Source organism: Plutella xylostella, chromosome 5 (assembly GCF_932276165.1).
Source record: "Plutella xylostella chromosome 5, ilPluXylo3.1, whole genome shotgun sequence".
NCBI lineage: Eukaryota > Metazoa > Arthropoda > Insecta > Lepidoptera > Plutellidae > Plutella > Plutella xylostella.
The window spans coordinates 5,787,008-5,799,161 of NC_063985.1; the positions used below are offsets into that span (position 1 = coordinate 5,787,008).

At 38.7% G+C, this 12,154-nt stretch overlaps 1 protein-coding gene across 3 annotated transcripts; it reads right to left on the reverse strand.

The window, feature by feature from the left end:
• Positions 1 to 9: 9 nt before the first annotated feature.
• LOC105385964 (chromodomain-helicase-DNA-binding protein 1) lies at positions 10 to 11,785 on the reverse strand. Of its 3 annotated transcripts, none has more exons than XM_011556435.3 (25): positions 11,373 to 11,785; positions 9,540 to 9,628; positions 9,015 to 9,413; positions 8,750 to 8,926; positions 8,476 to 8,660; positions 7,810 to 8,139; positions 7,471 to 7,721; positions 7,274 to 7,387; positions 7,020 to 7,184; positions 6,640 to 6,920; positions 6,197 to 6,554; positions 5,884 to 6,108; positions 5,649 to 5,798; positions 5,298 to 5,555; positions 4,649 to 4,816; positions 4,441 to 4,561; positions 4,041 to 4,222; positions 3,552 to 3,720; positions 3,278 to 3,440; positions 2,787 to 3,156; positions 2,480 to 2,698; positions 2,084 to 2,386; positions 1,753 to 1,973; positions 1,060 to 1,329; positions 10 to 938 (listed from the first exon to the last, which is right to left on the reverse strand). In XM_011556435.3, exons 1-25 carry the CDS (start codon positions 11,379 to 11,381, stop codon positions 725 to 727), a joined length of 5,391 nt encoding a protein of 1,796 aa, XP_011554737.3. In that variant the 5' UTR covers positions 11,382 to 11,785; the 3' UTR covers positions 10 to 724. The 3 variants fall into 3 exon arrangements, with proteins under 3 accessions (XP_011554737.3, XP_011554735.3, XP_037968511.2); XM_011556433.3 differs by having other exon boundaries at positions 1,060 to 1,398; XM_038112583.2 differs by lacking the exons at positions 8,750 to 8,926; positions 9,015 to 9,413; positions 9,540 to 9,628; positions 11,373 to 11,785 and having other exon boundaries at positions 1,060 to 1,398; positions 7,810 to 8,164; positions 8,476 to 8,616.
• Positions 11,786 to 12,154: the final 369 nt, after the last annotated feature.

Below are 12,154 nucleotides of genomic sequence, written 5' to 3' on the forward strand. Positions count from 1 at the left end.
AGACAATAATAAAGTTTAATGTTTTATTACCATGGTATATACCATTTTAAGACATTTTAACTCTTATTACATTTTATTGCATGTAATAGAGAATAAGAATTTACATAATGTATAAAAATAGGACTTGAGTCCTATTAGGACTCAGAAATGCATGTAGAACGAGAAATGAATGTACAAATAAAACACTCCCTATCCACTGCTAAAATGCAATGACAATGTTTATGTGCCCTTATTACCAAAGCTTTACACAATTTTCTGGTTTTAGAAATTGCACATGATTTTGAAATATTTATAATTATAATATGCAAACCTACTAACGATCGCTAAATTTTGTACATTTACTATGAACTATATCACTTGCGTATCTGTCTAATTAAATTCCAAGAATATGTGATGAAGAATCGAATAAATACAAAAATAACATTACGATTACAAAATAGTATTTAAACCGGAAAATTGGCAACAAAATGATACATTAAAATTATTGTTATTCGTCTACAAGTCTGTACACTAATCAGCAGAATAGCAATAAATAAATTCACTATACAGTCTCTCACTTATAAAACAGTCATTTCATTATATCTACATGCTTCCCTGAATACACGATGCGCTTCGCTTATCACACAGATAAAAACCACAGCACAATTTGTCACTTATCCTTTACAGAGATCGCTACAGCTAAGTATGTACAAAAATATTTACAGTTTTAACGAGTGGGTTGAGTTTAGGTGGGCGGCGCGCGGCGGTCGTAGTCGCGGCGATAGACGGTGTCGCGGTCGTAGTCGCGCTCGTCGTAGGGGTAGTCGGCCGGGGGGTAGCCCCGCCAGTCGTCCGGGTAGGAGCGCACGGGCGGGAAGCCCATGCTGCTGGGCATGGCCGCGCTGTCGTAGTAGCCACCGTACGGGTTCGTGCCCATGCCGCTGTAACTGCCGTACCTGCTGGTAGACGAATGTTTTATTAGTCTTTTATAGTATTGATGTAAAAACTGAGTAAAAACGCATGATTTTAAAGAAATACTTTTTAAAAATAGACAAAAATATAATATAATGTGTGAGTTACCTCCTCTTGTCGTGTGGTCTCGGGTTGCGGTCGGTGCGGTACTGGCGCGGGCCGGGGTAGGCGGGCGGCCAGGCGGCGTGCGCGCCGTGCTCGCCGTGCTGTGCAGGTGGGTAGGGCGGGCGCACGCGCGGGCCGGCGCCGCCGCTGTCCCGTCGCGTGCGCGACCGCTCTCGCTCCCGGTCCCGGTCGCGCTCCCGGTCTCGGTCCCTCTCGCGGTCTCGCTCCCGGTCCCTCTCTCGATCCCGCTCCCGCTCCGGCCGGCTCCGGTCTCTGCACGACAAATCGTCCCGCTTCAAGCTCCTATCTCTATCCTTGCGATCCTTGTGCTTGTGTTTATGTCTGCAGGGATGGAAGAAGCGACAGATGGTGGTGAGAGCATGAGGAAATGTTAGCAACAAAGAAAAAAAGGCATGGGATGGCTGGTGTGGGGTGAGCAACTAAAATGACCTCTACGGAAATGGGATGTTAGTGGTCAGGTAAAGTTGGGTATGGTGACAATGTTTTTAAGTATGTTTATTGAAAGACTTACCCGCTTATTCATAGAAAAGATATAAGAGGTTTTAGCTATTGAACTGTTTTGTCCCTCTCTGTCAAAGAAAAAATTGTTGACAAAACAGTTCAATAGCTAAAACGTCCTATAACTTTTCTATGAATAAGGGGGTTAAACTATAGTGTTCGTGTTACTCATCATACCTCTCGTGTCGTTTGCTATCGCCAGGATCAGGGTCGCATTCCCCTTCCTCTAGTTTTCTCTTGATGCCGGAGGTGTGTGGCGTTTTATCGCTAGACTTGTCTCTGTCTACCTTTGGCCGCTTTTCTTTCTTTTCATTATTTTCTTCTACTTTGGTGTCTTTTTTCAGTGATCTAACATTATTATTTGCATTATGGTTGTTCTTATTATTTTTGTTGTTGGTCTGGAAAGTAAACACAACTTTATTAGTACTTTCAATGTGTATATTACACATAATTAATATTTTAGACTATATTAAAAGTAAATAAGGTAAGAAAAAATAAGCACACTAACCTTTTTATTTTCTTTATGCTTGCCTCTAGATGCCTCTTCATTTTTCTTCAGTCCATATTTATATAGCCTGTACAGCTGTTTGGCATCAAAGTTTGTGAATTTCGACACAAAATACCAGAGATTACTTCTCCATTCCACCTTCTTCTCAGCGTCAGGGTAGGCGTCCAGACAGATATCTATTTGGCTGCCGATCTGCGTGAGACAGGTCCGCGTCCGCGTCACCTGATCGTGCTCTGATAGGGTTTGATCAGGATTATCCAACGCGCGTAAAGCTTTTTTAACAGGCCGCATTTTTTCTTTGCACTAAAAATTATACAATAGTTATTAATTTACATTTATCTGTTATTCTGGTACATTAGGTACTAACGCATAATTACAATAATATATCCAGCTCACCTCTTCAAACACAGAAGGGTCAAGGTCCCCTAGAACCTCCAGTGCCCTAGGTTCGTTGTTGGCAGTGAAATGCATGGGTCCAGCGTTTTTCTTGCGACCTTTTGCCTTGTCGTTTTTAGACCGATCTTTGCCATCCTTTCTTGTGCGTTTCTTGTCTTTCGCCTTTACATCTTGGGATGTTTCATCATGAGTTGAAAAGTCTTCTAATTTCGATTTATTCTGAAAGATATAAAAATATTTAGATAACAATCCTACACTTATTGTAATTTAACAATTATGTAGTGTATATTTTCTATTTAATACCGACCTTACTATCATTTTTATTGGCAGTCTTATTAGATTTCTTATTCTCCTCCCCTGAACTAATGTCATCTTCAACGATGTCCTTAGTAACAGGTTCTTTCGCTCCCCTCTTCATTCTAGGCTTTCTTTGTTTTTGCTTGCCATTCTTTTGATCTAACAATTTCTTAATTAATTTTAACAGGTACTCTGATCTTGACTGTAAATGCTTTGCTTGGGGTTTCTTGTCCTCATTGGTAAGTATTTTATCGCCTATTTCGAAGGAGGAGTCCATCTTTATGGCCTCCCAGGAACCCATGCCGTACTGATAAATGCCTGCAAGTAGTTTGGAGTCATCTGCTACAGTCCATTCAATATCGAAGTTAGCTGGTCGCGTTCTGCAAATGTTCGGGTATTAGTGCTTGTTGAGAGGCAGCAACATTTTCTCATGAACGGTGTGATTTAAAGGCAGAAATTAGTCAGTGCTACTTGAGCTACTAGCAGAGATTGTACACTAACCTGAAATCAAGTTGCCATTTTAGCCGTTCTTCCTTTGTTTGTGGCAAGAAGTCGTCGAGCGGAGCTAGCTCGTCCTGGCACGCCGCCAGCGTCTTCGCGTTCACGGGCACGCCGCCCAGCTTGAATGTCTTACGAGCATTCTTCCGCCCATCACTAGGCTCTGCTGAAAGTTACAATTTTAAAGTTTAATTACTAGAGTACAAACATCAACTCTTGCACGGGTTATCAGAATGATGAAAATGAATGACGAAAAAGAAGGTTGCAAAAAACTTACTGGTTTCATTGGTGCTATTCAACACTTGTTTACATCTTTCTTGTAAAGTCTCTCCTAATTTCTTGAGTTCAGCGAGTGGCTTCTCCTGCAGCTCCGCGTCACACGCAATGCTGTCCAGGTGCTTCAACGGAGCGGAAAACTTCTTGTAGCTCTTGACAAACCTCCGAATCTATAACAAACAAATGTACACTTATAACCATGTTTGTACCAAGTCAAGTAGTATTCGCGGAAAATTGCATTGTTCTGGCTTTATCTTGTTTGTGATTGTAATCCAATCTTTGTAAACTACATATTCCACCACGTCTATGTCAAGTAAGGTCATATTTTATCATAATACTAATTTCAACATCAATTAAAAGGCATTTTTTTAGGACCCCACACATTGCTAGTTTGGGCCAATTTCTTAATTTTTCAAAACTTCTCTGCGAACCTGACGGCAAACTATAAATCTCGTGTAAAACAAAAGATAGTTAAACTAGTCATAAGTACCTCTTGATCAGTGAACCCCTTGATCTTCTCCCGGTGCGAGGCGGGCGGGCGGCCGCGCTTCCGGGGCCGGTCGTCGTCGGCGCTGGCGTCCCCCTCCGAGGCGTAGCTGTCGTCGCCGTCGTCGCCGTTGTCGCCGTCCGCGTTGTCGCCCGACGTGCGGCTGTGCCGGCCGCCGCGACCTTCTGCAACAAAAAAAACATTATAATATCGGCAATGTAAGGAAGTTGGATGAAGGCTTACGGCAAGGAAAAAAATATGAGGCCTTTGTAAATGACTGAATAGCTATAGCTCCAATAAATTATTAAATAATGAATTTGAATGAAGATGAGGAAATTCAGCAAGAATGACAGCTACCGATTAAATTAGCTCGGTTCAGGGCAGAGAAAATGTGATAACTTACTAGAATCAGCATTATTTTGCTGCAAATTCTTTCTTCTAGGAGGCAGGTACAAATCTTCCATTTCTTTATTCTTCTCTTCCTCAGCAATGGTCTTCCGCACATTTTCGGGAATGATATCGTCCTATAACAAAAGATGGCACACAATATTAAAACTTTTGCACTATTTATCGAAATACTATCTGAATAATTTTCAGTATAACAAGCTTACCCAGTCTTTGCTTTCTTCTTCGTTGTTTTCTTTCTTGACCTCCATGACTGCTTTATCCTCATCAAAGGCAAAGCTGGCAACTTTGAAGGCCGACAGCAGTTCGTCCCCGGCCATCGTGGGACCCTCATCCCGTGTCTCGGCTCGTTGGAGGATTTCATCAATGTCACACTGAAAATTATCATCAATTAAGTTTTTATACGCAATATGTATTAAGGGGCCGTCCATTAATCACGTGAGGCTCAAAGGGGGGGGGAGGGGGTACTGAAAACCTCACGAAACATCACGAGGGGGGAGGGGGGGTTCTCGTTAGACATCACGTGTATTAATTTTTTGGCAAAAATTACGTATTTCTGAACCGATATTTGGGATGGCGCAAAAATTTTAACGATTTGTAGTATGACCTATATTTTTTCTAGTAAAAAATTGCCTTTACATAGATTTCCAAAAAAATACACGTGATCCAGGGGGGGGGAGGGGGGGTTGGTCCCAAACCTCACCAAATATCACCAGGGGGGAGGGGGGGGTCAAAAAATGAGAAAAACGACCTCACGTGATTAATGGACGGCCCCTAAGTAAGCAATGTAGGCCATTTCGAGGCAGTTCATAAAAGAGACTACATAAAAAAGTGTAAATTGGGAATAATACTTACAACTGGTTCTTCATCATTTTCATCATCATCCTTGAACAGTTCCTCGGCGCCAAACTTCAGTATGGCGTTCAAGTCTTCCTTGTTGAAGGGGTTGTTGGCGGTGGTGGCGGCCGTGCCCCCGTCTCGCTTGTTGAGCACCGTGCGTCCTGTGGTGTCCATGCGCTGGATCACCAGGTGGTCTAGAACCATCTTCCGCTTCGCTCGTTCCACTATGTCCTCTTCCACCGACCTGGCTGTAACTAGCCGATAAATGTTCACCTGCAAACATAAGGTGATTAATTATACACTGCTTTTTATTTAAGTATGCTGTAGTATACAATATTGGAGCAAGGATAGTAGTCAACACTTTACCTGATTTTTCTGTCCAATACGGTGAGCTCGCGCTTGAGCTTGGAGGTCATTTTGGGGATTCCAGTCTGAATCGAAAATTATCACAGTGTCTGCGGTGGCTAAATTGATTCCTAGACCACCTGCTCTGGTCGACAGAAGGAAACAGAAGTCCTGCAAGCAGTAATTATAATTAATTGACATTAATAGGTATACCACATTAGACATTGAAATTATTCAACAAAATTATGTAACTTACGGTTGATCCTTCTGCATTGAAGTGATCAAGGGCTTGTTTTCTGATTTCTCCCTTTATGCTTCCATCCAGGCGTTGGAAAGGAAAGTGTCGCCTTTGCAGGTATTCCGCTAGAATGTCTAACATCCTGACCATCTGAGAGAAAATAAGAACCCTGTGCCCTGTTTCTCTCAACCTGCAGAGTAGTTTATCGAGGAGCAGCAACTTTCCTGAGCCTCTCAGTAGTTTCTGAAATACAAAATAACATAAGTAATATGCATAAACTAACAACTAATGATAAAATGCATTGGCATCGTAAAAGGAATGGGAAACATACTTCAACTGCATCAGTGGTCGCTAGCGACGCTCTGGTTTCGTAGTCCTCTGGCTTTGTCAATAGTGCATGATTGCAGCACTTCTTCAGCTCTATCACAATGTTTATAAAGGTATTGATCGACCCTTTAACTCCTTTCCTCAAGGCACTGTAATTCTTTGTAAGAATCCACTTGTAGTATTGCTTTTGAATGGAAGTCATTTCTACTCTGAGAATTTGTTCAACCTTAGCAGGTAAGGACTTTTCCACATCTTTCTTCTGTCTTCTCAGAATGAAAGGCTCGAGTTGTTTGTGCAACTTTTCGTAGCCTTTAGTCGCCGCATCTTCATGGTCTTTTTCAAACTCTTCCCACGTTTCAAATCTTTAAATCGAAAATTTTGTATTAGTGAATTGATCAATATTAATCTAAAAAATACAAACAATAATTTAGTATTAAAAGTACTGACTTGTAAGGCATAATGAAGTGTAATAATGCCCATAATTCCTTCAGTGAGTTTTGTAACGGAGTGCCCGTGACTAATAGTCGATGATTGGTATCAAATTCCTTCAGTGCTTTGTACAACAGAGAATCATCATTTTTTAGTCTATGGGCCTCGTCGACTAGTAAAACCGCCCAGCTGAATGATCTTAGAAACTGTCTGTCTTTCAGCAAGATCTCATATGTAGTCAATATCGCATTGAACTTTAGTCTCTTTGAACTGGCAAAACTCCATTCAAATTGGCGAAGCTGTAACAAAGAACAAGTAATTGTTTATAGGCTTACACTATCCAACAAGTAGGACTTACTGCCAGTTTATATGAAAACACATTAGAAAGAGTAACTCACAATATCTCTGCTGCCGACATCGCCGATGTATGTGACGACATTCATATCAGGCGCCCATTGCACGAACTCGCGTTGCCACGCAGTCATAGTACTCAGTGGGACGACACAAAGAAATGGGCCATACAGCGATTGAGATTTAAAAAGGTAGTATAAAAAACAAATCGTCTGAAAAAAATTATTACATCGTTAATTAAGTTAATTGTTTATAAAAACAACCTAGGTACATAAATTAAATTAATAAGAACTGGAATTACCTGTATAGTTTTTCCTAAACCCATTTCATCAGCAAGGATTACCGAATTCTCCTTACACCATGAATGAATCAACCAATTCAAACCATCCATTTGATAATCTCTCAACACAAATGTCTGAAATAAATATTAGTTTTATTAATAAATTGTTGGAGTTATACTATTATTTATTTTTTACACAGTTTCAGTCTTTAACCTACCGCATCTTTACCCATATATTCGGGCTGTTCCTTCACTTGATGGAACTTTGGTCTTCTCCTGAGTACAGGGCAGTGTCTTGACGGAGTAGTTTTTGCTGCTTCTCTGTACTTGAAATTTTCTACTTCTTTTGGCCATCGCCTCTCAATGAGGGCTGAATCTTCCCATGTAGCGTCGGCGTATGGTAACGATTCCCATTTACAAAAATATTCCCGGGCCGTGCCACCGCCCTCTAGTTCACGTGTTTGTTCAGCTATGGAAAGTTACAAGTGATTAGAGATATAGCTTAGTATAGAAATGTGATAAGTTTATGTGCATGTGCATTTACGGGTACAACTCACCTATAATCCTTTCAACATAACAATAAGTTTTCACCAATTCCTGTTGCAATTCTGACTGACATTCAAAGTAATCAATATCTTCTGGTCCAGCCTGATTTCTCCACCACGAAAGCTCAGCGTCCTTTTTTATATAGTTCTCTAGTTTCTTCAAGCCTTTAACTTTTTGTTCATTGAGTGACTTTTCAGACTCCCAAGTGTTGTGGATGTGGGACCAACCCTTCCACTTGATCAGGTACTGTGGTTCCGTCGAATCGGCATCATCAGGATTACATCCTTCATTTAGATCTCCATTCTCCTCGATGTAATAAACTGTAGTCACATTCCCAGTGACTGCACAAGTATAAGAAGACATTAGCTAAAATTTAACATTTATAGTTGCATCTAAAATGCAATGTGTTTATTTGCCTAATTAGTAATCATCAAAAACAATAGAAGATAAGTATTTTAAACCTTTCACTTGCTGGTGACAGCTGACAAATAATTAAGTGATAGATATCACTGCCAATAAGAATGAAGTGGCGGCCATCTTGTGAAGCACTAACAAAACAAAATGGCATCTCAATAAAAATATAAAAGCAAATAAGTAATTTACTGTTAATTATATGTACAAATATGTGTTTGTTAATAAATAAATAAATAAATAAAAAATAAATAAATAAAACGTACCTCCTTTTTTCCCCCTTCTTACACCAAGAACCCTTTCTATGGTTTCACTGTGATCCTCAGGTTCTGGCTCAGCATCAGCTTCCTCGCCACCCTCCACCTCCAATAGGTCTGATGAGTCGGTCTGTTCATCACTAGCTTCTTTATAACTAACTGCTGCTGCACCAGTGCGCCTGGTAGCTGTGCGGCTAAGAGAATGAAAAACATACATTTTACATTTGTAATACTAGATTAATTATAGTTAACACACACAGATTCAATGTTTCATATTTCCAACCTTTTTGTGTCCGAGCCAGATCCTTCAGTGCTTTCATCTTCATCACTAGTAAACTTTCTTCTTGATGGCTTTTTATTTCGTAATGGTATGCTTCTTTGGCCTGGGCGCTTTGATGGGGGAGGAGGAGATCCTTGTAAGTCACTCTCACTTCCAGAACTGTCCGAATTCCAAGAGTTGCTACAAAAGAAGATGTACATAAGTAACACTATTCTGTTATGATGGCATTATTCTTTATTTGACAAACACTATTTAAACTATTCTATACCTCTTTTTTCTGCTTTTCCTGTGGCTTCTTCCTCTTTCACTTGAATCACTATCAGCTACTTTAAGTCTGTCTGGTTCCTTGCGAGATCTGCCTGATCTTCTTATGCCATAAATATCAGGATTGTCTTCCCAAAGATCAGACTTCACCTTACTATTGTGATTATTTCTGGACTTTGATTTAGAAGGTGTGTCATCATCTGACCAATCTTTGTCACTATTTTGATGATCTGATCTTGAGGAGTTAACATTGCCAAACTTAGGTGAAGACTTTGTGTGGTTGCTGTGATGTGAACCTTCTCCACCTGATGACTTATATGAACCTGATCGGCGGGACCCAGACCGGTGAGATCCCGAACGATTTGAACCAGAACCAGAGCCAGATGAACTTGATCCACTATCACTGTTGAATAAAATATTTTCTTATAGAAAAAAACAGAATTGACCAAGCTCAAGGTGAAGTATTAATAAAAAGTAATAATTTGAAAATGAATAATTAATTATGGCAATATACACTGATCTGACTGACCTTTCACTTCCTGAACCAGATCCACTGGAATCACTTTTATTTCCCTTTTCACTCCTAGATTCACTTCCTGATTCATTCATGGATCCTTTCTGTAACAAAACACATTAACATTTATTAGCATCCCTAAGTCTATGGACATCCTATCTATCGCATAATGGCATGAGAGGCTAAATGTTGATAATCAGCTTGCCACAATAGATAGATAAAACATCCTAATATATGAAAGGGTTTCACAAAAGGAACCTCTGCAAACCTATCACCAGTTCCTGATATACTTCAGATTGCAGATAATCTGGTGAACTTGGTGATGACACTAATCTGACAGGCTGATCCATTAACAACAATGAACTGTGAGTAACTAATCTCTTTTCACAAAACAGTAAAACCGTAAATGTCAAAATTCTAGGCCTGCCTCTACATTGTTGTCGGACACCTGGAATAGACGCAGATCATGCAGATATTTTTGTTTAACTAAATTTTAAAGGTAATCTAATTAAGTAATAATTAACCTGAATTGAAACTAGGTAAAACATGAAATCCTCCCACACAACTGCTTTCTTTCACTTCTACCAAGTCTAAACACATCTAAAACATTCAGTTAAACAAAAATATCTGCCAGATCTGCATCTATTCCAGGTGTTCGGCAACAAGGCAGAGGCAGTCCTAGAATTTTGATTGCTAATGTGTCAATGCTGATAGGGCAATCAAAATCTGATACAATGCCATACAGTTTGTATGACCTAACCGAAGTATGATATAAAAGCAAAAAATTACAGGTTTTTTTCAAGTTACATGTCACATTTATAATGAATGGTTAAAACAGCAATAAATAAAAGCAACTTCTAATGTAATTTATCATACTTTTTTGAAAGAATATAATGACACACCGCTACTAGTAGGAGTATTTTATATTGATGTTTTGGCTATAAATAATATAAAAAGGTGATCTATAACATTTTGTATAATCTTCACTAAGTGAATACATAACGTCCAGCTATAGGCAACATGGATAAGAAAACGCATGTGCGTTTGTTCGGTTTGCGTTTTGTGGTACAACAGATGTTTTTAAGTGAACAAATAGATCACTTACAAATTGTTTTCCTACAGAAATGAAAAAGAAATTGAAAAAACTTCAATTGAAAGCATATTATAATAATTGTCACTTGATTATTACATTATAAGTTTTGTTCGGTTTGTGTTTTGTGGTACAACAGATGTTTTTAAGTGAACAAATAGATCACTTACACATTGTTTTCCTACAGAAATGAAAAAGAAATTGAAAAAACTTTAATTGAAAGCATATTATAATAATTGTCACTTGATTATTACATTATAAGTTTTGGAAAAATCTTGATAAATCATTGCTTTTTTAGTCAAAAGTAGTGGTATAAAAATCTGATGGATTACCATTAATCAAGAGGATTTTACCGACTATAACTAAGCAAAAACTTTACAAAAACATAGAATATAACCTCAAATGCATGTCCCTAGCTAAACAATCCATTGAAAGACCTATTTTCAAACCTAAATTGCAAAAAAGGGTCCTTTTCTAGACCTAACTTCAGTGGCCTCTATGGAAAGATTACGTAACATACAATCACTGAAATTAATAATTTTGAAGAAGTATTGATGTTTTCATACATGAAAACACGAAAACATAGTGTAAACAATCCGGTAAACCCCTAAAATCAGTATTACGCCTTACATTTTTGCTACTTTCCAGGGCCACACCCTTCACGTCTAGAACATTCCATGATAGTTCAGAACACTGAAAATATATTTAAGTCATGAATAGCACCAAAATTAAGCAGAAAAAGCTCGGAAAACACTTACCTGGTGCATTTTGCTGGAGATTTGTTGAAAACACTATTTCTTATATAATGTAGATCTTGAGACTTAAAGAAACCAATAATTTCATTGAGATAAAACTGGCATACCACTTTTTAAATCAATTTAAAGCTTATTATTAAGATGAGCAGATAAAATGAGAAAAAACTATTTGCAGCAAAATTTCGTTATGCGTCGCCATTTTGTCGTCGCATGAATCTGCTGACGACGGACACATAAAATATAATATTTCCTATCACATCAACAGTAAAATAACAGTAAATATACACAACAAACAACAAAAAAATTAAAATGAAACTTTAATGCTGTTGCAAAATACTCTGTTCTACACTGAAACCTATGTGGCCACCGCACACTAGCAGCGAAACTCGGAAGCTACGGCCATATTGGTGCAGTCGCTGTTTAAAAAAATAAAAGCAATGTGGCCAGATACTAAATGGCGTCATATCCGGTAGATAATTTTACACACAATATACACCCTGGCAAGCAGGAGTAAAACAAAGAAGACTAAAATTTAATATGGTTTCCTATGGAACCGTGTGAAACTCCAAAGGATTCTTGTATTTGCTCAAAATCAGAAGTACCAATGTATGCAATGTATATTTTAAATTTTTGCAACTATAATATTCAAGTGATTACACAAAAAAATAAGTGGTTATGTTTTCATTCGATGAAAACATTATGAGCGCTATTTATGATTTATTTACTTCTTTTGGACTGTATGGTATATTCCATATCCCGTTTTCTACTACTTTTTGCCAAGCTAT

Bases quoted from the DNA above. Each gene is read 5' to 3' on its own strand.
- LOC105385964 (XM_011556433.3), bottom strand. The intron at 8,140-8,475 runs GTACGTTTTATT...ATACTTGTGCAG, and splicing joins AAGAAGGGGGAAAAAAGGAG to TCACTGGGAATGTGACTACA. The intron at 3,721-4,040 runs GTACTTATGACT...TGTTTGTTATAG, and splicing joins AGGGGTTCACTGATCAAGAG to ATTCGGAGGTTTGTCAAGAG.